Source organism: Mercenaria mercenaria, chromosome 11 (genome assembly GCF_021730395.1).
Source record: "Mercenaria mercenaria strain notata chromosome 11, MADL_Memer_1, whole genome shotgun sequence".
NCBI classification, from domain to species: Eukaryota; Metazoa; Mollusca; class Bivalvia; order Venerida; family Veneridae; genus Mercenaria; species Mercenaria mercenaria.
In genome coordinates, this window is record NC_069371.1 from 10,859,816 (window position 1) to 10,884,501 (window position 24,686).

A 24,686-nucleotide genomic window follows, 5' to 3' on the forward strand; every position below is an offset into this window, starting at 1 on the left:
GCGTTTGTTTTTGTCTCTGGAAGGTGTGTATCTAAAAATAACGGGAACACTAAACATAGATCTAATTTGGAATGGCCTAGTGTCCGGTTTCAGACGGTTCCGATGTCACACACGCGTCCACGCATGCACGCACTTACGCACACACATTCAGCTACTTTAAGGTAAATAATACCTGACTTGGCATTTTTTACTCTTAATATTTACACCATTTCGGAAAAATACTAAGATCGTGCTTAACCAAACAGATTTCATCAAATGCTGCTTTATTTCGGAAATATAGCAAAACTATTGTAGGACACATATGACACGAGTCTCTAAAGTTATATACATTAAATGTATTTAAAATGTCAACATCTATATGCATAAACCAACGGATAATATCACTTCGATGGTTTATTGACTCTGAATGGATGAATTCTTTAGTTTCAAAAGACCATTGTTTCTTCTTTGAACGGTAGATCCATTAACACCATTACCATTGACATCACAGTCATTGTCCGACTCTGCATCTTCATCGGAATCAGAATCACTTCGTACATCTTCCAACTGAAGATAATGCAAAGTCAACTTATTAAGAACAGTTCACCTTTAACTCAACAGCAATAGCAAATCGAAACAAATAAAATAAATTCAAAATTTATCGGAATGTTAATTATAAGCGCTTATACGTATGTGACATTGTACATAACACAATAACGTGGGATGTACGAATATGTATGAATTTCGTACAAGAGTTTTCAAAGTTTGTTTTATACAGGAATCAAATAATCAGACTGACTATATTTAAAATGGATCTTAGTCAAGTGTGCTAGCTTCTTTTTTCATAGAATCTATATAAAAATTTCGTTTGCTTAATATCTTGACTATCTGTATATATCTTGTATACCTGTCCCTGTCTAAGCTTCCTCACCACAATTCTTGCTATACTGTATGACCACATTAGATGTAACACCATTAACAGATACAGGAAGAAGTTGAAAAACCAGTGAGCAAAGAAAGTCTTCTCCAGCAAGCGGTTATATGGTTCTACTGTACTGCTATATAAGACGCTATTAAACAGAGAATATTTCCTTATATCAGGCAGTTGTTATATTTCGAATCAACATATTTTATTTACGCTGATTATTCTTAATGCTGAAAGGTGTAAAGTATTACTAATATGTAGATAACTTTTAAATTACAAATAGTTTTATAACATTTATTACTAATTAAAAATTGAAATACAATAAGATGTTACAGTGATATTTCAACGTAAGAAGACAGCTGTTGTGTCTAAAGAAAGTGAAAAAACTTCTTGAAATGACATTTCATAAAAAGGTTTTATACTGTGATAATTTCACAAGATAGCTTTTTATGAAGCTTAAAAGTGGCTCTCTTGTTATGAGAGGCCAGGGATGGAGCTAAAATTAATTAGCCATTGAAAAGGGGGAGGAACGCTTATAGTTCCGCTTCGATAGCTCAGTAGTAGAGCGTCCGATTCGAGTGCGCATGGTTGTGGGTTCAATCTCTGGCTGCTTTTCACCAGTTGATCATTTAGAAGCTAGTGTATTAAAAACAAATGTCATATATATATATATATATATATATATATATATATATATATATACAGAGGCAGTGGCTCAGCTTGCTGTCCAGAGCTCGAAATCAGGCTTTCTAGGTTCGATCCTATGCTTCTCCATTTTTAAGAGCCTATGTTGTTTCAGATGATACTTAGAATTGAAACCTCACGTAGCGAGCAAATACACATTACACTTACTATACCGCCCACCCGCTTAGCTCAACAGGGAGAGCGCGCAGATATTATATAGATCGCGAGGTCTTGAGTTCGATTATGTTCTCCGTGTCGACTTGATATAAGACATTGTGTATGATATTATTCATCCTCCACCCCTGATTCATCTAGGGAAGTTTGCGGAGAACAGGTTTGTACTGGTACAGAATCCAGGAAAAATGCTTTGGTTAACTGCGTGCCGTTTCTTAATGAATATTGTTGAAAAAAAAACGTTTACCATACAATATGAAGTTTCTGAAACTGCTGAAACTGGAGCATCTTCCGTATTTTGCATTTCCTCAAAAGCTAAACTTACTACCTCCCATATGGAAGAGACGTCCGTAAGGGTAAACTAACACACACTCAATTGCACAGGATATATAGATACTGAAACTTTCTTACACAAAAGGATAATACATAAGACGGGAGATAATCCAAACCAAAATGAAGACGATGAAACAAACTTCGGTTATCTGTTTGTGTTTCGTGTATTTGTTCATCTTAGCCAACTGAAACGAAATATAACTTGAAATTTTGATAAATTATATCGTGTTTGAGGAATGTATCACATTATTCTTATCTAAAAACTCACTGACGTGACACGATTTACGTATAATTGATAATTGCCCCATTGTAAAATACCGAAAGAACTTTACACAAACATTTGCCAACAACCCCCCCCCCCACCCCCCTCCCCACCCTCACGAATCTTATCTAGAAATCTCAGATGAAATTTTTAATGGCAGCCATATTATAAATAATTTATACATATTGCAAAATATTTAGTCTACTGTCGCAAGGTTGTGGTTCTTTTGCGCTCATAGATTATATGACAGGGCAGTGGGCCGATCTTTAGTACCTAAATTGCAGGTTAACACGCTGCAGAAGTGTAAACAAATATATACTTACAGCTAACCATGGATCAGCCGCATCGTGGGCGATTAATACCAATGTTCCAATTCTCACAAAGTTCATAAACCAAGAAAAATAAAGCAATATTATCGTTGCAACGTGATGTATAACCAGTTCGGTAAAATCCTGAAATAAAATAGCACCTTTTCATTTGATTAATTTCTTTATCAAGATCTTTCATAGAACTTCTAACAGCAGTTTAAATGAAACTGGTTGTGTATAAAGACATATTTTTTGTGAGACAAATTAATTTGAACTAATAACATTATAAGAAATCTTTGTCTTTTTTTACAAAAAGATATGTCTCATGCATTTTAGGAAAAACATTACATATAAGTATTTCCTATTTTTAATAGTTCGCTTCTTCCAGATTCGAGAGTAAATTCTTGCAGTATGCACTTCATAACGCTACCACCTTTCATTACGAAAAAAATCTTTAAATTCCCTTCTGTAGTTGCAGTCGTATTAGTTAATAAATGCCTATTTACACTTCAAATTCTACTCAATTTTCTTCACTACTTATGTTATGTTCTGGACAAGGTAAAAGTAAGTTCAGAAAGGGAGATAATTTAAAAATATCAAAAAGAGTTATGGTTCATGTGCACTGCTTTCCATCTTACTTGGTATCTAAATCTGTAATTCAAGGAAGTTCCACTAAAATATCTTTTAGAATTAGTACTTTTAGAATTTTGATCGGACAAGGAAAAACTAATGCTAAAAGAGAGAAAATTTAACAATTATTCAACATAGATTTTCGTACCTGTGCACTTTCCATCATTGATATCTGTCAATAATTCAAGTTTAATTGACGTTTTTTCGATGATTTGGGACTTTTTCTCCGGCGAAAGAAGCGATAAATGCATAATAGTAGATGATTTTAAAAGTATCCAATCAGAACTATGATTTTTTTGTGCATTGCACTCCCTCTCAATGGTAGCTGTTTTATTGAAATTTCTAGCTGTTTTATTCAAATATTATTCAATGAAGAGTTATTGTTCTTGCTAAGTACTTTTCCTTAATATTCTTTATCTTTGTACGTAGTTTCCATAAATTTCCTTTAGCCCATTTGCGTAATGACCAAGACAACTTACTGTAATTTACAATTTAGACAGAATTAAAAATGTGTATAACACTTTCTTTTAATGTTTTCTGTTATTGTGTAATAGTTCAACAAAATCCCTCAGATAGTTTTGGAGTTGTTGACATGATTAAATGTTATAAAGGATGGCCATTCGAAATATAAGTGCGACAGAGTTATGGTTCCTGCACACTGCACTTTCCATTTATGTTCTAAGTTTTTGTATGCAGTTTGAATATGTTCCCTTCAGCACTGCCTAAAACTTAATACTCAATAAGGAAGATGATGAAAAAATAAGCAATGTAGAGTTATGGATTTTGTTTACTGCACTTCCTCTCAGTATCTTCTGTTATTATTACGCCCTTGAAATGTTTCAAAGTTATACCCGTATAAGAAGGTACCCTGAAACACCAATAGATTGATGGGCATAACGGTTACTAAAAGCTTCCGCCAAAAGGCGGGATCCTAATGATCGACCTTCTTTTTCAGTAAAATACATGTATACTGAAAATTATGGAATAAATTCAGGTTAATCAGTTTTCATATGTAATCTATGTAATCATGAATGCTACTGAAGAATAACGTACTTTTAGAAGAAGATAAAGTAATAGCAGATTTACCTTTCTTCTGTGATCTTTCACAAGTGAAAGTATAAGACACCAGTAAAATGCCATCTCAATGATATAATACCAGAAGATATCAGTAGAAACATGCTGTAAAAAGAACACTCGAACATATTTCTTTCTAATATACAAAGTAACATGTTTTAAATTGTAATATATTTTATAAATATACCGAGGAGGAGGCATTAGTAAATACTTCTCACGTGTTAAGTACCTAAACAAGTATGCCCACGGACAGAATGTCGAGCCCGCCAGCTGTCAAGTGTGACCTTGACAATGGACCTAGGGACTTGGTTCTTGCGCACGACAAGGGACTTGGTTTTTGCGCACGACACTCCGTCTCAACATGGTGAACATTCATGCCAAGTTACATCAAAATCCAACCGTGCATGAAGAAGAAATGCTCCGGTCAAACTGCAACTTGACCTTGGACCTTCAACTGTGACCCTGACCTTTGAGATAGGAACATTGGGTTTGCGCATGACACGTCTTCTTGTTTAGGTAAGCATTCATGCCAAATATAAACAAGATTAGTCTATGCATGTCAAAGTTATGGTCAGGACAATATCAGGCGGACGGACGGACGCACATACACCGAACCGCCAAAAGTGGCGACTATATCGAGCTCACCGCAAGCGGGCTCGACAATAAAAATGCTATATGAAATAAAACAAATCTGTTGAACAAACAAGTGAGGCATTATAATTTTTATGTCACTGTTTTAGACATTACAGAACTTGCCACTGATCATTCAAAGGGTCAGAACTATAAGATAAAAGCAATTTATGGAAGAAACAAGTAACGTGTAATGCCACTATTCTAAACACAAATTAACCCAATGATCATTCTAAGAAAACTCAGCTGCTCAGAGATATACAAAAAAGATTACTTCTGAATCCTGAGAAACCATTATAAAAAAGTTTACCTAGAGACGTTTATTTTCTTTGATATTAATTACATCGTTCAACACGTGTCTAACTTTCTTTTCGCCCATACCATTCTTTTACATGTATGTGATATTTTCATTAAGCGTTTATGTGAGGTATAATAATACCACTTACCGAATGAGGCCACGTTGACCATCAATTATAAACTAGGATAAATTAGAAACATGACCCAGATTAAATCAAGACTTTGATTATCATTAATACATTAAACAGAAAACTTGAGAATCTAACATCTGACACGTTACTGTCATCTATTTCTATTCGGGAACCCAACACCTGCTACAATCCATCTATTTTATCTCGGGGAATCTAACACTTGCTATTTCCCATCTATTTCAACTCGGTTATTTTAACTCTAAAATTTTATACGTGCTCTTTTCCATCTGGTTTAACCCCAGATTCTAACACCTGCTATTTTCCGTCTATTCCAATAATTCATAAGTTATCATCAAGACCGTCAAAATGACCAAGCAAGTAGAAAATGTTTTAGAAAAAGCCTATATTTCAACCATAAATATGGTTTGTATTATTTTTTCAACTTACATCCCATAATACACAAAGTCCATAAATGAAAGCTGTGCTGTAAAATATAAAATGCCAGCTGAAAAAAAAGAAAGATAGCTAAAGTTTTTCAGGTGTAGCAATTGGTCTAAGTACTTAACATCATCAGAAAACTTACTTCTGGTTATATTTTCGACAGGAACGGTGACATAAAAATATCGCCAATACACAGACCTGAAGATTGAGGATTTTGGGGGAAGTGGCAATCAGTTATGATGCCTTTTGGGAAAATGTTTTTTTAAGCTATTGATTTTAATAATGCAATCAAAGTCAACGCCAATTCAAATTCTTTTCATCTGAACTGTATATACAATATACTTATCGTAAAATTCTCTTACTGATATACTGTCGAAAAACTGATTTAAGCCCAAGAAAACTCACTAAATGAAATGCTCTGTCCGACAATTTATTACCTGCAGTCCTCGAACTTTTTCATTGGTGATGGCAGTTCCATCTTACGTCTCATACGAAACCATATTTCTACCCTGCGTATTGTCATGTCTGTTTGCTTAGAGAGCTTCTAAAAATTCAAAAATATATTATAACAGCCTTAATCATACCTTTGATTTAGTAGGTTTTACAAAAATGTGTCTTTTTTCAATGCTAAGATGTTCCAAGGATACAAGATATTAATAAATCATCAAAACTGTTTCTTTGTAAGAATTTAAATTGTCAAAATAGATTCCAGAAAAAAATCGTAAAGATGGGGTGGCAACATTTGATGCAATGAAACACTAAATAACTTTTGTTTCATGTACACTCTCTTTCAAGCAAAAATTGACAATTACAAAAATGGTTGTTATTTGTAAGACGGCTGTCTATATATCAGAAATTTCGAATTTAACTTTTCCTACAACTTCATTAAAAATCAACGTTTTTGCATAGCATCATGGTTCAAACAAAAGTTTGAAACTAGACAAGTTGTTTCATTCTGTTAAATGGGTATGAATCCAAATATCATTTTGTCTTAAAGCTAGAAATGTCTACAAAAAATAAACAAGCGCGCTAAGTATGATCCTCGATAATATCCTGGGAAATGTGACGATATTGGTATATAAGATTTGAACGAATTAACAAAGGAATGTAATTCAATTATTATTGTGGAAAAGATTTAAATGAAGTACTTAAAAAGTAATCAATATGTTAAGTTCTATTCAATATAAAAACAAGGCAAAAGTACCAAAAATGTAAAACAAAATACAAAAGGCAAGATTAAGTAATAGTTATCTAAGCATGCGTTATTTTTCAAGACCTGCCTACTATCAGTAATTCAATTTCCTCAAAAATACATTCAGCAGTTGCATCTTTTGAGACAAATTTAAACGCAAGTATAAAAGTGGAGATAATCATTTAGTTATTATGAAAAGACAGTCAGGTTCTTGGTGGCTTAGAATATAAATATCCTAAGATGCGCAAAAATAAGTAATGGCTATATCCTTTGAATTTCCTGAACAAAGAGCGCTATATTTGAAATGATAACACACGAAAAAACATCTCATGAACTTGGCATAACAAATGTATACTTTGATAATATGAGCCAATGTACTATTTTTCAATGCATTTTGGTTAGTGGAGGCCAGGTCCCTTGAAAAACGTACACGAGTTATGCGGATAGCGAAATTTTCAGGTGTTTTAATTATCTTAATTAATAGCATATTACTACTTTTACATATCCTACTTTTTTTACATCAAATATATACAGCGTGAGCAACATTTATTTTTGCAGATAACAAAAGTGCTCTACACTGCAGTCTAGAATTCTTTCGTGTCATTTTTAATTATCTTTACCTTTTCATTTACAACTAACTTTCGAAAGTTTAAAAGAACATAATTAATCTAGACTTGCCTTTATCAGATCTGGTCCAATTTCTTTATTGAAGTTGAAAGCATTTTCTAACACGGTATTATTTACAAGCAGAGATGGGTTTCGTCTTGGTACACCAAGATTATAACCTATAGGTTCAACCAAAACCCTGAAAAAACATTCAAATATCCCATATTCAAATAGTTCATGAATCTCTTAAAGTCCAAAGTCAAATGAAATTTGGAATGATATGCCTGAAACAGAATGAAAATGAGAGGAGGGATGAATGCAGTTCGCTATTTAACATATTTGGAGTTACAATGTACTAATTTTCCAATAACAGAAAGTAAATTGTTGTAAATGTTGTTTTCTTTTACATATTGAAAGTCAGTTCGCATATTAATTGGTTAGGTTCCTCGCATGACAGTTATACCTTACACGCGGCATTTGAGGGAAAGTTACAACTCAGTGACCAGATTTATGTACAATACATTTATAATTCATGCTTATATAAATTGTATTTTACATGCGGTAGGCGCTCTGATAAAAAAGAGAAAAAAGTTAATTAACCACCACTTCCTTTAGATATGTGTGCAGCTGAGTTAATCAAATTTCACAAGCTATGGCAAATTGTAACTGGTCATTTATGTAAAAAAACTTACCCGAGTCCTGCTCCCGGCTTTGAGAATTTCATGCAATAATTGAACTCGTGTTTTTGTACAAATAATGTTTGTTAAGGATACAGGTAGTAATAAGTATTGCCAGTAAGATAATTATTATCAAAATTGTGACATTTCTATGTATTGAAATTTGTCAATAAAAAGATTAATTTTCATATAAAGCTTTTAAAGCCTATAGCAGTGCACAAGTTAGAAAATATGATGAAAATATTATAGACTTCAAAATAAATCTGTCTCTGCGGAGCGGGGTGAGGGGGGGGGGGGGGGGGGGGGGGGGAGCTAATTGGCCGAGTGGTTCAGGCCGCAAATTTCGAATCTCTTGTCCCTCACCACCGCTGTTGTTTGAGACCTCGCATGGAGTATAGAATTCCTTCAAGTGAGGAATCAAAGCTGCCTGAAATAACCCTCGGGGGGGCACCTGGGGTCTACCTTCACCATGAAGGACTTGAAAAACAGACGTCATTTGAATTATGGCGTTTGACCAAACATAGCAAAAACCCTAGGTAACTATTGCTTCGAGTATGCTACAAATATCTAGAAATATAAGAGATTTGAGAATTATTTTGCAGACCGTTTGATAGTAATACAGATTTCATTTTTTCCTTAGTTAAAGATAATGAAGAATACAAGAATACATTTACATGACTTGCGTGTAGGAGCTATTTAGAGAAAATATCAATAAATAATCTGTTTGATATAATATAGAATTCTTTTAATTTACTTCATTGACGTCTCTATTGAAATTAAGGCCTAGTTAACAATAAACTGCTGTATGAATATTACTTTTTAATATCGGCCTGAAGTTTCCGTTAAATCAAATGAATATAAAGCCGTATAATCCTCTATCATGTATCGTTATATTTCAAAGCTTCCATGGTTAATATTCATGTTAAGGTATGCATCACAGCATGTGGATTTGTCCCTATTTAAAACTTATTAAAGATCAAGAGGACTTATATGGAAATGTGTATGATATCACCGTTACGTCATGCTTATTTATACATGATTGGATGAAAATATTCTTTACAAAGGCAAGAATATTTGTTTCTATAGTTTTATTTTCAGATGAAATAAATACTAAAGTAAAAATACTCAGTTCTAATGTTTATTTGATGAAAAGAAGTAACTAAACTAAAGCAAAAATAAGCAAAATACTTATGCTTAATTACCTGGTCGAATATTCGATATAGGTAATTAGAAGAAGCAAAACTAGTTTGTTCTATGTTCATATAATCGATTGTTCAAGTACTAGTATCTTAACAAATCAAAACTACCTTGTTCTTTACTTAATTATTCGATGAAAGTAGTACCTTACCAAAGCAAAAATACTTTGTTCTCTAGTCAAATATTCGACAGAACCCCCCCCCCCCCCCCCTCCCCCCCTCCCAAAAAAATAAACAAAATAAACAAAACCAAAACAAATAAACTTTGTTCTGTAGTCGTATATTCGATAGAACAGGTGCCTAACAAAGCAAAAAGACTTTGTTCTAAAGTGAAGTGTTTGACGGAAGTAGTACCTAAAAAAGCAAAAATACCCTTTTGTAGTTGAATATTCCATAGAAGAAGTACCTAACCAAAGGAAACAAACTTCGTTCTATATGTAGAATTATCTGTTTTGCGGTATATCAAATAATGCCATGAAGCAATATCGCTGTGCACGTTTTAAACAAAATACAAACGTAAGGTGACCTTTTAATTAAACATAATTTCATTTAGTTTACACTGCGATGAAACACATTTCTATGGACTATATGGTTTTCCTGAATACTTTCGTACCTTTAAGTATTGATTGATATGTCTACGTAAATAGTAAGTGAAGAGATTCCCTCGCAACTCTTTCAAGTGTTTAGGAAAGTGATTTCAGCTGTGCATCCGAGACAAGCTTAATCAGCAGCAAGCTGACGGAGAGCTGAGAAAATAGGCAAGTTGGTTTTCCCAAGGATGTTCAAAGCATGGATCTTTCAGCATTTTCACCTGGCTAGACTCACCTGGCCTTAAATGTTCAGCGAAACACCCATCAACACAGATGACAGGTTCAAGAAGTGTCGGTTAACAAGCGTATGAGGAATGGCTAGGCCTGGCGCAATCATTTATTCTTGCATAAAAACTACTTTTTTCACTGGATCCGGCCATGTATTAACGGGAGAAAAGTCGTGAGCAAACAAGGCAATTCACGTGCAGTTAATACCCGATTTTTATTTTTGAAATGCTTTCCCAGGGACGTATATGTATATCTGCGCAGATTGACATCTGGTATCTGCGTCTTGTTTCTTTCATAAAAACCTCTTCTTGAAGCATTAAAGATGCAATCTAAACCATAGAATGTCTGACTGTATCAGTAACTAACGCCAAATGTGCTGCCCACAACAATGTTCGTACTCGTTTCTTCCCAAAAGGGCCTTTTTCCTGTCCAGTCTGTAACTCAACAATCCTTAAAGGGATTTTAATATTACTGCGTCAATTCAGATTTTGTAGACAACCAGGAATGTTAAAGAATCGCGTGTTTACCTGTGCGATTCTTTGTTTTTAGGAATCATATTTATAATTTTGGTAAGTATCAGTCGGTATGTTTTTATCTAATTTCTCGAAGAATGTGTATAAACAGCTTGGAAGCTTGACACTACGTTCGTACTCATCCGTACTCCAACTGCGTGTCCGTACTCAATAAAACTCGAATGTAAAGTTATTATTCTTGAAATTGTGATCGAGTCCACCAAATTGTGAAATGATATGAACAATTATTGGTAATTTTATGTTTGTAATAACGAGAGATAAAAAGACCGCTTAAAAACCTTCAGGATGTGCTTTTGATAGTGTTGTTTATTTCTGGGCCCTTGATACGGATATTTAAAACATGTTTACCGTTTCCAAGAACAACAGGAATGGTAAATAAAAAATGTACCGGAATCGTCAAGTCATCACATATGAAAACACATAAAGTCGTCGTGTAATGTTTTTTTTGCACGAATAGCGACAATACACGTTTGTTTTGTGTATTAACGTTTGCAGAAGCCCTTGGGATATGTTTGTGACATCGACCTTCGGTCTCGGTCACAAACAATCCCGTGGGCTTCTGCAGACGTTAATACACAAAAAAACGTGTATTATCCCTACACAAGAACATGTTTATCCGACCGGTTGGCAAAACTGTAATTGCCATTTAACTTCCTGGTTGATGAGTACAGAGTTGCTAAGGCGCGCTGACACTCATGGACCCAGCTTATGCGAAGCTCAGTGCTGTAGGTATAGGATTTAGAAGTCGATGGAAATGATCTGCGAGCTAAGCAGTGGAACAGGTCCCTGCACTCAGAATTTTAGAGTATTATTTCAGGAAAGACGACTTTGCGTGAATCAATGCCATACATCGGGCACATTAAAGAACAAAAACGTTTATTTGAAAAGAGCTAGGCTAAGGTAACCGGACGTGTCTGTATCTATAGGGTTTTTCTCACTCTGAGGGATTTTATCGCTCTGTCCATCTCGTCAGATCGCTCTGTGTCTGTAGTGGTAGAGGATGAATTTGGCGCCCAGAGTGGTTTTCTTTGTACCTAAAGCGTCATGAAAAGCTCGCTATATAAATCTAGTATGATATAAAACAGGCTGAAAGTATTCTCAAGCACCAGGCTACGGTAGGAACAACAAACATTGGTACATAGGATCATGGTACCAGGAACCATTGGCGACAAACTGAACCAACTTGGCAGCTAACGTGGACGAGGCAGTGACAGAATCGCATTTTAAACTAAAGATGTTTGACAAAAGTGCATAATCTGTTCCGAAAAACAACGTATATAGATATTTTCTCAATGAATAAAACGAAAACCTGCAAATTCACAATGAAAGTGGTCTAAACCTTTTCTCAATACAATTAAGGACGTATGCTAGAATTTGGTGCGAAAATTTTCCCAATAACAGAATTTCTTCAAACTTTGGATACTGAAGGACAATCATCTAAGAAACAAAAAAATGCAATAAAAATCATAGGTCACCGGTATCGAAAAAGAGTTATCTGCCCTTGAAAACGGCATTTCCCACAAAAATGACGTTTTCAAGGGCAGATAACTTTTTTTCGATATCGGTGACCTATGATTTTTATTGCATTTTTTTGTTTCTTAGATGATTGTCCTTCAATATCCAAAGTTTAAAGAAATTCTGTTATTGGGAAAATTTTCGCCCATCTCATATACAGGGAATTCTAGCATACGCCTTTAAAAATACAACTAAGCCAATAATAAAATTGACACAGCCTTATATTCCTCACAGCACCATATTTCATTAACAACATTGAACAACGTTTCGGACTACTTCGCATGTAACACTGAGAAGTCACTTTCTTTTCGGAGAAACAGTCTTTTAGAAGACTTACTTTTTTGACGTGATCTAACCAAAGAAAATAAAGAGTGAACAAATCTGTCTAGAATAAAACTGGAATTAAAGAAATAAAGCTATCAAAATTCAATACATTATGACCAATACATTTAAACTAAATAGAAAAGAGGGCGAAACAAACGAAATCTACTTGATTTTTAAGACAGAAAAAGTTGAGCCGCTATTAATAAAACAACGAAATCGCCTAAATTGCAACTGCATTGGCAAACTGAAAGCAGGTATTCTTGCATAAGGCAATTCACGTGCTGTTAATACCCGAGTTTTATTTTTGAAATGCTTTCCCAGGGACGTATATGTAATTCTGCGCAGATTGACATCTGGTATCTGCGTCTTGTTTTTTTCATACAAACCTCTTCTTAAAAATGCAATCTAAACCATAGAATGTTTTACTGTATCAGTAACTAACGCCAAATGCGCTGCCCCCAACATTGTTCGTACTCGTTTCTTCCCTTGTTTACTCCCCTTTTAGAACTCTGCGTCAATTCAGATTTTGTAAACAACCGTGAATGTTAAAGAATCGCGTGTTTACCTGTGCGATTCTTTGTTTTTAGGAATCATATTTATGATTTTGTTAAGTATCAGTCGGTATGTTTTTATCTAATTTCTCGAAGAATTTATATAAACAGCTTGGAAGCTTGACACTACGTTCGTACTCATCCGTACTCCAACTGCGTGTCCGTACTCAATATAACTCGAATGTAAAGTTATTATTCTTGAAAGTGTGATCGAGTCCACCAAATTGTGAAATGATATGAACAATTATTGGTAATTTTATGTTTGTAATAATGAGAGATAAAAATCGCTTAAAAACCTTCAGGATGTGCTTTTGATAGCGTTGTTTATTTCCGGGCCCTGGATACGGATATTTAAAACATGTTTACCGTTTCCAAGAACAACAGGAATGGTAAATAAAACATGTACCGGAATCGTCAAGTCATCACATATGAAAACAATACATAAATCGTCGTGAAATATTTTTTTATGCAAGAATAGCGATAATACACGTTTCTTTGTGTATTAACGTCTGCAGAAGCCCTTGGGATATGTTTGTGACCTCGACCTTCGGTCTCGGTCACAAACAATCCCGCGGGCTTCTGCAGACGTTAATACACAAAAAAACGTGTATTATCCCTACATTGCAACACAAATAGACTTTGTAAATGAAATTAATTTCCCTTTATGTAACTGCTCGATGGTATGCCAGTATTATGCACTCCGCAGATCTTTCAGTCTCAGTTATGTTGAGCATCACAAACGGGCCGCTGTCTAGCTTTCACAAAAAAGCTAACCTTGTTATTCTAATAACTTGTCTGAATGTCAGTCCACATAACGGACAATATAGAACAGTTCTAGACACAGCTGTTAGTTCAGCAGATTAATGACTTGTTTTCCTAGATAAAATACCACTTCTAAACATAACAGCGATGGAAGAAGATTTATCTAGAACGAATTGCCTTCAGTTTATCATTACAGATCATTACATAAAACCCAAGACACACAGATGATGTAGTTCGGGGAAAGTTAAAAAAATAACAGGTGTTAAGCAAAAAAAATCGTCTGCCTCTGTAAGCTTACACTACAGCTATATTGATAAATTGATAAGTTTTCTCAGTGTTCGTGGGGTAATGAAATCTGCAACATCCTTAAAACCTCCAGTCACATGATAAATAAATTATTTAATGGTCACTGTGGTCCCAAAGTAGCCCTACTAGAAGAATAGGCAAAACCGGGTCTAAGAAAATATCCTGTAAGCGTTTTTATTTCAGAAAATGTAGTATTATTTCCAGACGGATTAACATGCCATTATTTTAGTAATTACCACTAGGGTTTAGTATAATATAATAAAATGAAATGCATTGCCTACTTCTCAAGTAACCCATTTTTAAAAAAATAGTCCCAGGACCGAGTGTTTAAGGTTACTGCCTTCAAATTACTTGCTGCTCAACAATTGGGTTTCGAGCCTCACTCGGGGCGTTGAATTCTTCATGTGAGGAAGCCATCCAGCTGGCTTACAGAAAGTCGGTGGTTCTACCCAGTTCCCCGCGCCTGAAATAATGCACGGAGGGGCACCATATGGTCATTCTCTACCATCAAAGCTTGAAACTCACCATATGACCAATAATTGTGTCGGTGCGACGTTAAACTCACTCAAAAAAGTAGTTTAGAAAGTTTTTAGTTGATTTCATGCTATTAAGTCATGATTATCGATGATGAAAAGACTCCCTGCTAACATTATTCAAAATATAAAGCGGGTATGAATTGATTTAACTCAATCCGTTATCACAGCGCTTCATTTAACATCTTTCTTTACGTATCATATGCTTTTCGAACAGGGCTTTAACAAAGTCGATTTTCACATGCTGTGATAAGTCGAATAGAGATCAACATGAACTTAGACCAGGGACGATGTATAGACAAGAAAGTTTGTCATGCTGAGACATGTGTTCTGTGTTGATAGTTAGATTGTTCCATTTGCGAATGTCTACAGGGTAGGCAGTAAAGAGGTGGTCTGCTGTGTAGACAATTAAGACTGGTATACTGGAGAAGGTATTAAGATTTTATACAGAGCGTTACGTCACTACTTTCGTCAATGACAGCTGTGTCAAGCTGAAATATTTTAGGAAAACAATTTTACTCATTCTATACAAAGAAACTGACGTCAATACTTTCGTCCATGGTAGCTGTGCCTAGCTGAAATATTTGTTAAAAGTAATTTTAACAACTTTATATATACATTGTGACGTCAATACTTCGATAATCTTGCTGAAATGTTTCAAAATAGAAAAAGTGGAAACTCCACAGGTCGCTCAATACAACAAAAACGAAAATGTTGCAGGCTCGGTTTGATTGAGCCTGTTCATGGACGGTAGTGGAAATGCATGCTACCGTCCACGCCCTCTAACCCCGGGTTTAACCCTTATATACATACAGCGTGACGTCACTACGTTCGTTTATGGCAGCTGACTTTAGCTGTAATACTTATGTAAAACAAGTTTAACCGTTATATATAAATTGAATGTGACGTCACTACTTTCGTCAATGGCAGTTGTAAATATTAGTGAAAAATTGACTTCAATCATTACATACAAAGAGCGTCACATCACTACTTATTTTCATTACTACAGCATGTCAATTTAGAAAGCGCTACCGCATTGTGCAGTATGGATTTTATCTATTAAAAATGTACACTTAGATAAATCAAAAGAAGCTTCAACACAAAACAGCGAATACATGTAAACTTACTAATTCACTTACTTTTTAATTAGAAATCGTATACCAACAAGAGCAACACCTAGGATGAACGACCAGTGCAAATCGTGAACCTGTGGATGATAAATGTCGGAGCCTGGTTTGTTCTCTAGGTCCTTCCAGCCATACCTTGGTCCAGTCGAATTTTCGGGGAACCAAAGATCTTCGTCCCAAATCCATTCAAGCATCACGATTTTCTTAGTTTATTGTCTTCAGTATGCGAGCTTCGAAAATAAAAATCATACATAATACATGTAATTCAATCAAAAACTAATAATTCTTCAACTCTGGAAACAAAATGATGATGCTTCAAAAATGTTAAAAATTCAATATTTGAGATGTTTGTATGTAGGCGTAATACCATATTAAACTTTTTTGAAATATGATAAAACATACCACACCATGCTAATTATATATCACAATGATTTATACTAGGAGTAACATAATAATTAACTTTTATTTGCTGACTTATCACAGTAGACAAACAAGATTTGACCTCAAATACTGAATTGTAATAATTATCGATTATATGGTGCTGCCTGATATACACTGTTTTTAATGAACTTGAAGCAGTTCTCATGTATAACGACAAAGAAAACTGCAGAGTGCTTAGTTTACAATTTACATTTACAAATAATATTTTCAAATTCATACAACTTTCATGAACACTTTGTATTTCTTTTTCTATAAGACATGTAGGAGTTGCTTTACAATATTAACAAATAATCACTATCAGTTTCATCATTTCCACAGTTTCACCAATATGTCAGTTTCATCATAACCTCAGATTGCTCAATATGTCAGTTTCATCATTACCCCAGTTTTATCAGTATGTCAGTTTCAGCAATGTCTCAGATTCGTCAATATGTCAGTTTCATAATTACCTCAGGTTTATCAGTATGTCAGTTTCATCAATGTCTCAGATTCATCAATATGTTAGTTTCATCATTACCTCAGTCAGTATGTCAGTTTCAGCAATGTCTCAGATTCATCAATATGTCAGTTTCATAATAACCTCAGGTTTATCAGTATGTCAGTTTCATCAATGTCTTAGATTCATCAATATGTCAGTTTCATCATTACCTCAGTCAGTATGTCAGTTTCATCAATGTCTCAGATTCATCAATATGTCAGTTTCATCATTACCTCAGTCAGTATGTCAGTTTCAGCAATGTCTCAGATTCATCAATATGTCAGTTTCATAATTACCTCAGGTTTATCAGTATGTCAGTTTCATCAATGTCTCAGATTCATCAATATGTCAGTTTCATCATTACCTCATGTTTATCAGTATGTCAGTTTCATCAATGTGTCAGATTAATCAATATGTCAGTTTCATCATTACCTCAGTCAGCATGTCAGTTTCATCAATGTCTCAGATTCATCAATATGTCAGTTTCATCATTACCTCAATCAGTATGTCAGTTTCATCAATGTCTCAGATTCATCAATATGTTAGTTTCATCATTACCTCAGTCAGTATGTCAGTTTCATCAATGTCTCAGATTCATCAATATGTCAGTTTTATCGATACCTGAGTTTCGACAATACATCGATCAGTTTCATCAAAGAACTGATAATTAAACCACTAATAAATACACAAAAAGAGTCTGAAACATAACATAGAGTCAAATGTCATTTGTTCACGTGACATTGGGCCGTTGAAACTAGATACTATCGGATTAAAATTCAAAAACATTCTTCATAGTATATCATACCGTGTTTTCATTTTTTACATAGTGAAATAGTTGTATAGGAAAATCGATTCCCAAAAAAACTTGACACAATATTTTTCTGCAAATTTTATAGACAAAATAGTGTTATTATTATAAAAATGATCTAAAGCTCAAAATGCCTTTCTTTACAATGTTCCTTCCAATGTATTGTTATTGATATAAAATGTATCCATTTCTTGTCAAATCTCTTTTTTGATGACTGTTTTTCAAATATTTACCGAAGGTCTGAATATAAATTATCACAGTGAAAATATTATTGAATTCATTGTTTATGATTACCCCTATCACTCTAACAGTATAAGTACATGCACAATATTGAAAGCAGTTCTTTTCTAACCAGGCTATGATGATTAACTTCTTAAAAGATACCTGCTTTATGTGTTTTAACATAAAATTTTAGAATTTTAAGTGTGCACTGAAGATAGTTTTAATATTATTATTATTAAAGTTAGTTCCAAATATGTCCCTACCCTCTTTCGATCGCCATTTTCTTTCTTGGTTTAATAAGCGATCAGGTGTTGTCACTTGTTAAATCGTGAGAAGAGCTTGTTTATTAGTTCTTTGGTGTGATCAATATATCAGTTCAGCCATTCCTCAGGTAATCATAATATATTTCACCCGTGGATTTCCTTTTAATATACGTTGAACAAACTAAACAAAGTGATGCAACCAGTCTGTGTCTGGTATCATAATATATAGAAAATATTGAACTACTTTTAAATAGCAGTGAGAATAAAATTTAATGCATATATACCTATGATCAAGCGAAAATTAAGAAAAAATATATATATGTGAAAAATTGATTTACCTGATTTCATATGCAGCCGAATACCCACGTTTCAGGTATCTCCTTTGAAATACGCGGTACTTAAGTTACACTGTACACGGTAAGTTAAACGAATTTATCCCATGTATTTTCATATGTTCACAACTTTACCTATCAAATATAAATGATGTATATATACCATTTCATGTCACATTGATGGAGATTCACCCGATATCCATAGATGATTCGGTAATGTGAATATTAAGTATGGTGGCAAATTAGTGCCTTTCATTGAGTTATATAAGACGACGGCGTACAGTAAGTCCTAATTTCTTTTTAATGTGTATACTAGCCAATCGTTCCAAATAGCAAGTGCAATACTGGTGATCCATTCAATAAGTGTTTTATTAGCTGATATCAATAACAATTCTCAAGTTCTTACATACGCCCGGTAAACCTGTGCTGAGCTATATACTAGTTGATTAAAGCTCTTTCGCCGAGTGGTTAAGATCGCTTACTTCAAATCACTTGCCTCTCACCACTGCGGGTTTGAAACCTTGCTTCGGGATAAAAAACATTCTTTCAAAAGAGACAGCTATCTAGCTGGTTTGTGGCAGGTTGCTGGTTCTTCAAAAGTGCTCGCCAGTGTCTGAAACAATACTCGACGGGGCAACCTGGGGTCTTCAAGAAGAGACCCTGGAAAGTCGCCATTTGGCCTGTATTTGTGTTGTAGTGACGTTACACCCAGCAAAAACAACAACAACAAAAATAAAGAAAATATAAAATAAACCGTACAAACTTTAAAACAAAACTGTGAATAAAATCAAACCAGTTCTACAAATAAGTTAACATGACATCGGAAAAAATTGTGCTCATATATCTTGAAGCAGCCCGTCTACAGTATTTTTTTCGTTACAGTTTCTTTTTGTTGTGTGCCTACTTTGCGATGCATTGCTCTATCGTTGTGTGTTTGGGGTGTTCTGTGCTTCCGGGAAATCTACCCTTACCCTTTTATCTTTGATCAAGATAATACAAACGATCAAGCATATAATATACATTTTCATGCCACGTTTTATTCTTACCCAAAATTATTTGCAGATACAGCTGACACTTGCTTTACAAACTGCACTACCGGAGCAGCCTAAAGTATCGCCATCATCTAAAAAGAATTAAATTAAAATCGTACGTCCGCTGTCACAGCCGGTAATTATAGATATTTTTTGGACTGAACTGTTGCAAATGTATATTTTATGTAAAACAAAATGGCGTCATTTAAAAATCTTACGGAAGTAATCTCTCCGTATTGGCCCTCTCGCTAGAACCAGTCAAAATGCTTGAATCCTGTACTGGCTCTGTTATTCGTATTGACCCTGATTTTTTCATACTGGCTCAGCTGAGTTTTGTAAATGCTCACTCTGTGTATTATGACTTAAATAATTCACCTTATATCGTTTCCAATATTTCATTGTTGAATGATAATGACCCAAGCAATATGACGTTTGTAAAATGATTTCAGTGATTTATGTAGTTTAAATATACAATGTATGAGTTAACTAGCATCTCTTGCTAAGTATTTCAAGCTGTCATATAACTGCAAATCTTATGTTAAACGAGAAGTCTTAATCTTTTGTCTTTCATTCTCATCCATCAGAGGTTCGTAAAAACCTAAAATTGCGCCAGAAAGCAACGAAATGTATTAGATAAATTCTATCTTACATGTTGAACATTTAAAATCGCATATACATCGTACGTGAAATATACAACTCTGTGCGAGTAAGCTATAACACAATCCTAAGGACAGTTGTGTATTAACTACATATAAGACATCGTTCATAATTCAATTATAATTGACTGGACGTTTTAACCTGAGGGACTATATTGACCTTGTAATATCAAATGCAAAACATGTATTCATAAACAGAAACATAAAAAGCGTTGAACATTTTACCTTTTTTTCTCCTCCATTTACGAGTACCATTTAGTTACTTCGTGTATAGAAAGTGTCTTTCTTTAATGTTGGTTGCCATGTGGTGGGACGTTTCGTTTCTCCGTGTATAGAAAGTGTCTTTCTTTAATGTTGGTTGTCATGTGGTCGGACGTTTAGTTTCTCCGTGTATAGAAAGTGTCTTTCTTTAATGTCGGTGCCATGTGGTGGGACGTTTAGTTTCTCCGTGTATAGAAAGTGTCTTTCTTTAATGTTGGTGCCATGTGGTGGGACGTTTAGTTTCTCCGTGTATAGAAAGTGTCTTTCTTTAATGTGGGTGCCATGTGGTGGGACGTTTAGTTTCTCCGTGTATAGAAAGTGTCTTTCTTTAATGTTGGCGCCATGTGGTGGGACGTTTAGTTCTCCGTGTATAGAAAGTGTCTTTCTTTAATGTTGGTGCCATATGGTGGGACGTTTCGTTTCTCCGTGTATAGAAAGTGTCTTTCTTTAATGTTGGTTGCCATTTGGTGGGACGTTTAGTTTCTCCGTGTATAGAAAGTGTTTTTCTTTAATGTCGGTGCCATGTGGTGGGACGTTTCGTTTCTCCGTGTATAGAAAGTGTCTTTCTTTAAGGTTGGTGCCATGTTGTGGGACGTTTAGTTTCTCCGTGTATAGAAAGTACAAACAATGAAACACCTATCTGGTGATAACAGTTCATCTTAATACAGACAACGACCCTTAAAAGATGCTAATCCCCATGGCAACGTGATTTGCAGACAACCGGTCCAAATTAGTCTCTTTATCTACTTTGCATTCGCTAAAACATTCCTTGCCATTTAACTATTTTTCAAGCTACATTTTCTTAAATCGGCAGAATATTAACGTGATATGTAAGCGTTACGCCAATTACATAAAGTTATGAATTTGACTAAAATGTTTGGAAGCCATATTATATAGATCATCGCTTGAAATCAGTATTGAACGGAGACATGCGATACCATTTAGTGTTTTGAATTAAAAATCAAGGCAAGAGACAAATGCTATGTTGCATAAGGTAGGGACAATGCCCTGAAAAAAAAACAACACATAATAGTTTATAAGTGTAACAGAAGTTTCAAAGTAACGACAAATATTGCTGACGACCCGCGGTTCAGACGTCAGAAGGCAATAACATTAAGTCACGTGATGTCATAGATACGTTGATTTACAGTTCAGTGTCCCATTTCACCAATATACGACAGGAATAATATATGAACACTATTCATTTGTTCGCAGAAAAGTGTAGAAAATGCATTTAACCGGGAGAAATATCGAACTACTGGTAATCACGAGTGGTATTGATAAACTATATGTGATATGACAGCGTCGTAATGACATTAGGCTACGTTAGAGGTAGTGACGTTGTCTTAAAGATGATAAATAAATGATATGTTCTTATCCAGCATATTTTCAAAATTTAGCAAATTTAGACCAGAAACAAAGATACTTATTTTTGAACACCTCAGATAGATATATAATAAATAATATAAATAAATAAAGTATTTTATGGTTCAGATAATACAGTTTTGTTTGTATCAAACTGTCTCAACAGAAGCACTTTTGTAATACAGAACAGGTAGGATTAGTAAAGGTGCAATTATTTTGATCTCTGCTTCCTATGCCTGCTTCAAATATAACAAAACATACGACACTGATGGCACTATTCCTGTCAGATCATCATCTCACCTCAACATTTGTATCTGTCTCACTTTTTCGGACCAGCTTCAGAATATTTCTTTGCCATTGGTCAATGTCTGGTATCAACCAGTCAGACGAATGTATTTTGAGACACGCTCTATAATCAGCTTTTAACACTATATGCTGTATTGCTCTAACCATGTTCGGTCTCAAATGAGTTAAACTTTATTTATATCTAAATTGCATCTTTAAAATAAAATGCTAAGGTAAAGATTACTAGTCTTTCAAGTAATTATTCAGTTGCAATTTAATCTTGAAGTTTTAGTAAAATTTTCTATCAAAATTTCAATCTAAAACCCAGCTGAAACTGGAAGTGAACATTGGAGTACTATAAATCATCATTGACTACTTACGATTCACTTCGTCCGTCAATGACTAGCTTTTGCCTTTTACAAAATAGATGTGATCGACCAACAACCAGCATTACTGAAACCGTTATTATGGGAGTGTACCTAGTACACAGTACAGTACACACTTCAGTTGTAAATGACCCTGCGAACAAATCAGTATTTGTTTGCTCTGTGCTTCTGAGGAATGTACCCATAACTTATTTTGATGTCCAACCGAGATATGGTTCCGCTCTAAAATTAAATACTACCACTTCATTTATTATATATGTAAAACACTGAACACGTCCAAGCAGGGCAGAGTTACCGTTTAATTCACGACAATTTGTGTATTTATGCGTATTATGTGAAAAGAAGGGACATACAGATGTATTCAAAGGCGCGTTTTTATTAGTCCCAAAATGTCGTCAAGAAAATCTGTCAGAAGATCCTTTGGAAGCATAGAATGCAACCAAGAAAGACAAAAGCAGACTCGGTTTGATCGAGTCTCTTCATGAGAGGTAGTGAAAAGTGCAACACCCCTACGTCCACTAGCAGCGGCTTAAGCGGAACTCTACTACCCATGAACATTGAGTTCATGATCACAAAGGACCAGAAAATATAACAACACTGAATTCAAGTACGGGGAGACTTTTTACGGCCACCACACGGCAATTAAAGATTGCTGTTGTGATAGTTAATAAAATCTGTAGAAAGATCCTTTGGAAGCATAGAATGCAACGAAGCAAAACAACAGCAGACTCGGTTTGATGCAGTATGTTCATGAGAGGTAGTGGAAATTGCAACAACCCCACGCCCCCAGCACCGGCTTAAACTGAACTCTATAACCTATGAACATTGAGTGGACTCCATTATCCAAAAGAACCAGAAAATATAACAACACCGAATCCAAGTACGGGCCGCCACACGGCCTTTAAAGATTGCTGTTTTGATAGTTAATGAAATCTGTAAAAATCATGAAGAGTCTAAAATACATGTATTAGACCAGACCATCTTTTTACTATATATCTACATCAAAAGCTAGAATGATTTGATGTTTTTTTTTTAAAGTTGCACATGTTCCAACAGAGTAGAAATAGTTTTTTGGGGGGATTTTCGTTTATAGGATTTTAGTACTTTTTCCCTATAAAAAACTTTCTTTTGACTGACTTTCCTGACTAGACGGTATAGGAATTTGTACAACATTACCTACTGAATTAAAGAAGATGGAATACAAATCATTTTTGACACTTTTAGTTCTTCATGCAATAACATGTCTACGGTCATCTTTTCGTAGCCACTGTCTGTTGACACTGTGGCTCAAAATATATATTTAGGACTCATCTTCTGTTAGGAGTTGTGACATTATGGTGGACCTTTTGCTCCTCGGTTAATATGAGAGGCACCCATTGGGTGCAAACCTTTCTCAAACTCAAGTACTCGATAAAAATCTCATGTGTTCATTCCGTTTACATGCCAGAAAAGACGTCGGAAATCGTGTACCTAGCATCTTCATTAATCGAATTCTTAAAGAAGCAATATAATCTTTCAGTCACTGATGTTTCGGCTTGCCAGGGACAGTCCTTTTAAATGGATCTGCCTGGCCATTTTTTAATTTTTTGGACAGCTGTAACAATTTTTCTCTCTATACTGCAGATTACATATAAGCAAATTCTAAAATCAACGTACTTTAATTTACGCTCTTTTTTTCAGATTTTTGCTGTTCATACCTACAGTGTTTTTTGCTTAGTGTATATCTACACTTGATGCAAAACTAAGTATCTCCGAAACGATGCGATAGTTTCTAAGAAGACTTGCATGACTATAAAGGAGTTATTCATGTATCTTCCATTTAAAACGAGTATGTGCGTGTTGAAATGCGACGGAAAGGCGCAAATATCATTATTTTTAGAATGGCTCTCCTACACGCAGTTTTGCGATTTGACGAGATATATATAATGTTGCAAAGTCTATATCTTCATCTAATTATTTTTTCTGTTATACCTCGTGTAAGTTATGCTAGTTACAGCAAAATCGTACAAAAGCCGAAAGATACATTTATTTAGTAAGTCCTTTTCTTTTGTATATGGTAATACTGTTGAATTACATTTCCGGTTTACAATGTCTTTCTTTCACTGAAAATATTGTTCTTAACTTTTGTTTATTTTCACGGTTCCTAAAAC

General features: G+C 34.7%; 1 protein-coding gene across 1 annotated transcript; it reads right to left on the minus strand.

Moving 5' to 3' along the window:
* Window positions 1–246: 246 nt before the first annotated feature.
* Window positions 247–18,767, minus strand: LOC123532052 (ceramide synthase 2-like). The gene is made up of 10 exons (XM_053517938.1): window positions 18,559–18,767; window positions 16,021–16,238; window positions 7,739–7,865; window positions 6,306–6,412; window positions 5,875–5,932; window positions 4,382–4,474; window positions 2,681–2,809; window positions 2,174–2,280; window positions 887–1,049; window positions 247–546 (listed from the first exon to the last, which is right to left on the minus strand). The coding sequence occupies exons 2-10, from the start codon at window positions 16,200–16,202 to the stop codon at window positions 394–396; spliced, it is 1,119 nt and encodes a 372-aa protein (XP_053373913.1). The 5' UTR covers window positions 16,203–16,238; window positions 18,559–18,767; the 3' UTR covers window positions 247–393.
* Window positions 18,768–24,686: the final 5,919 nt, after the last annotated feature.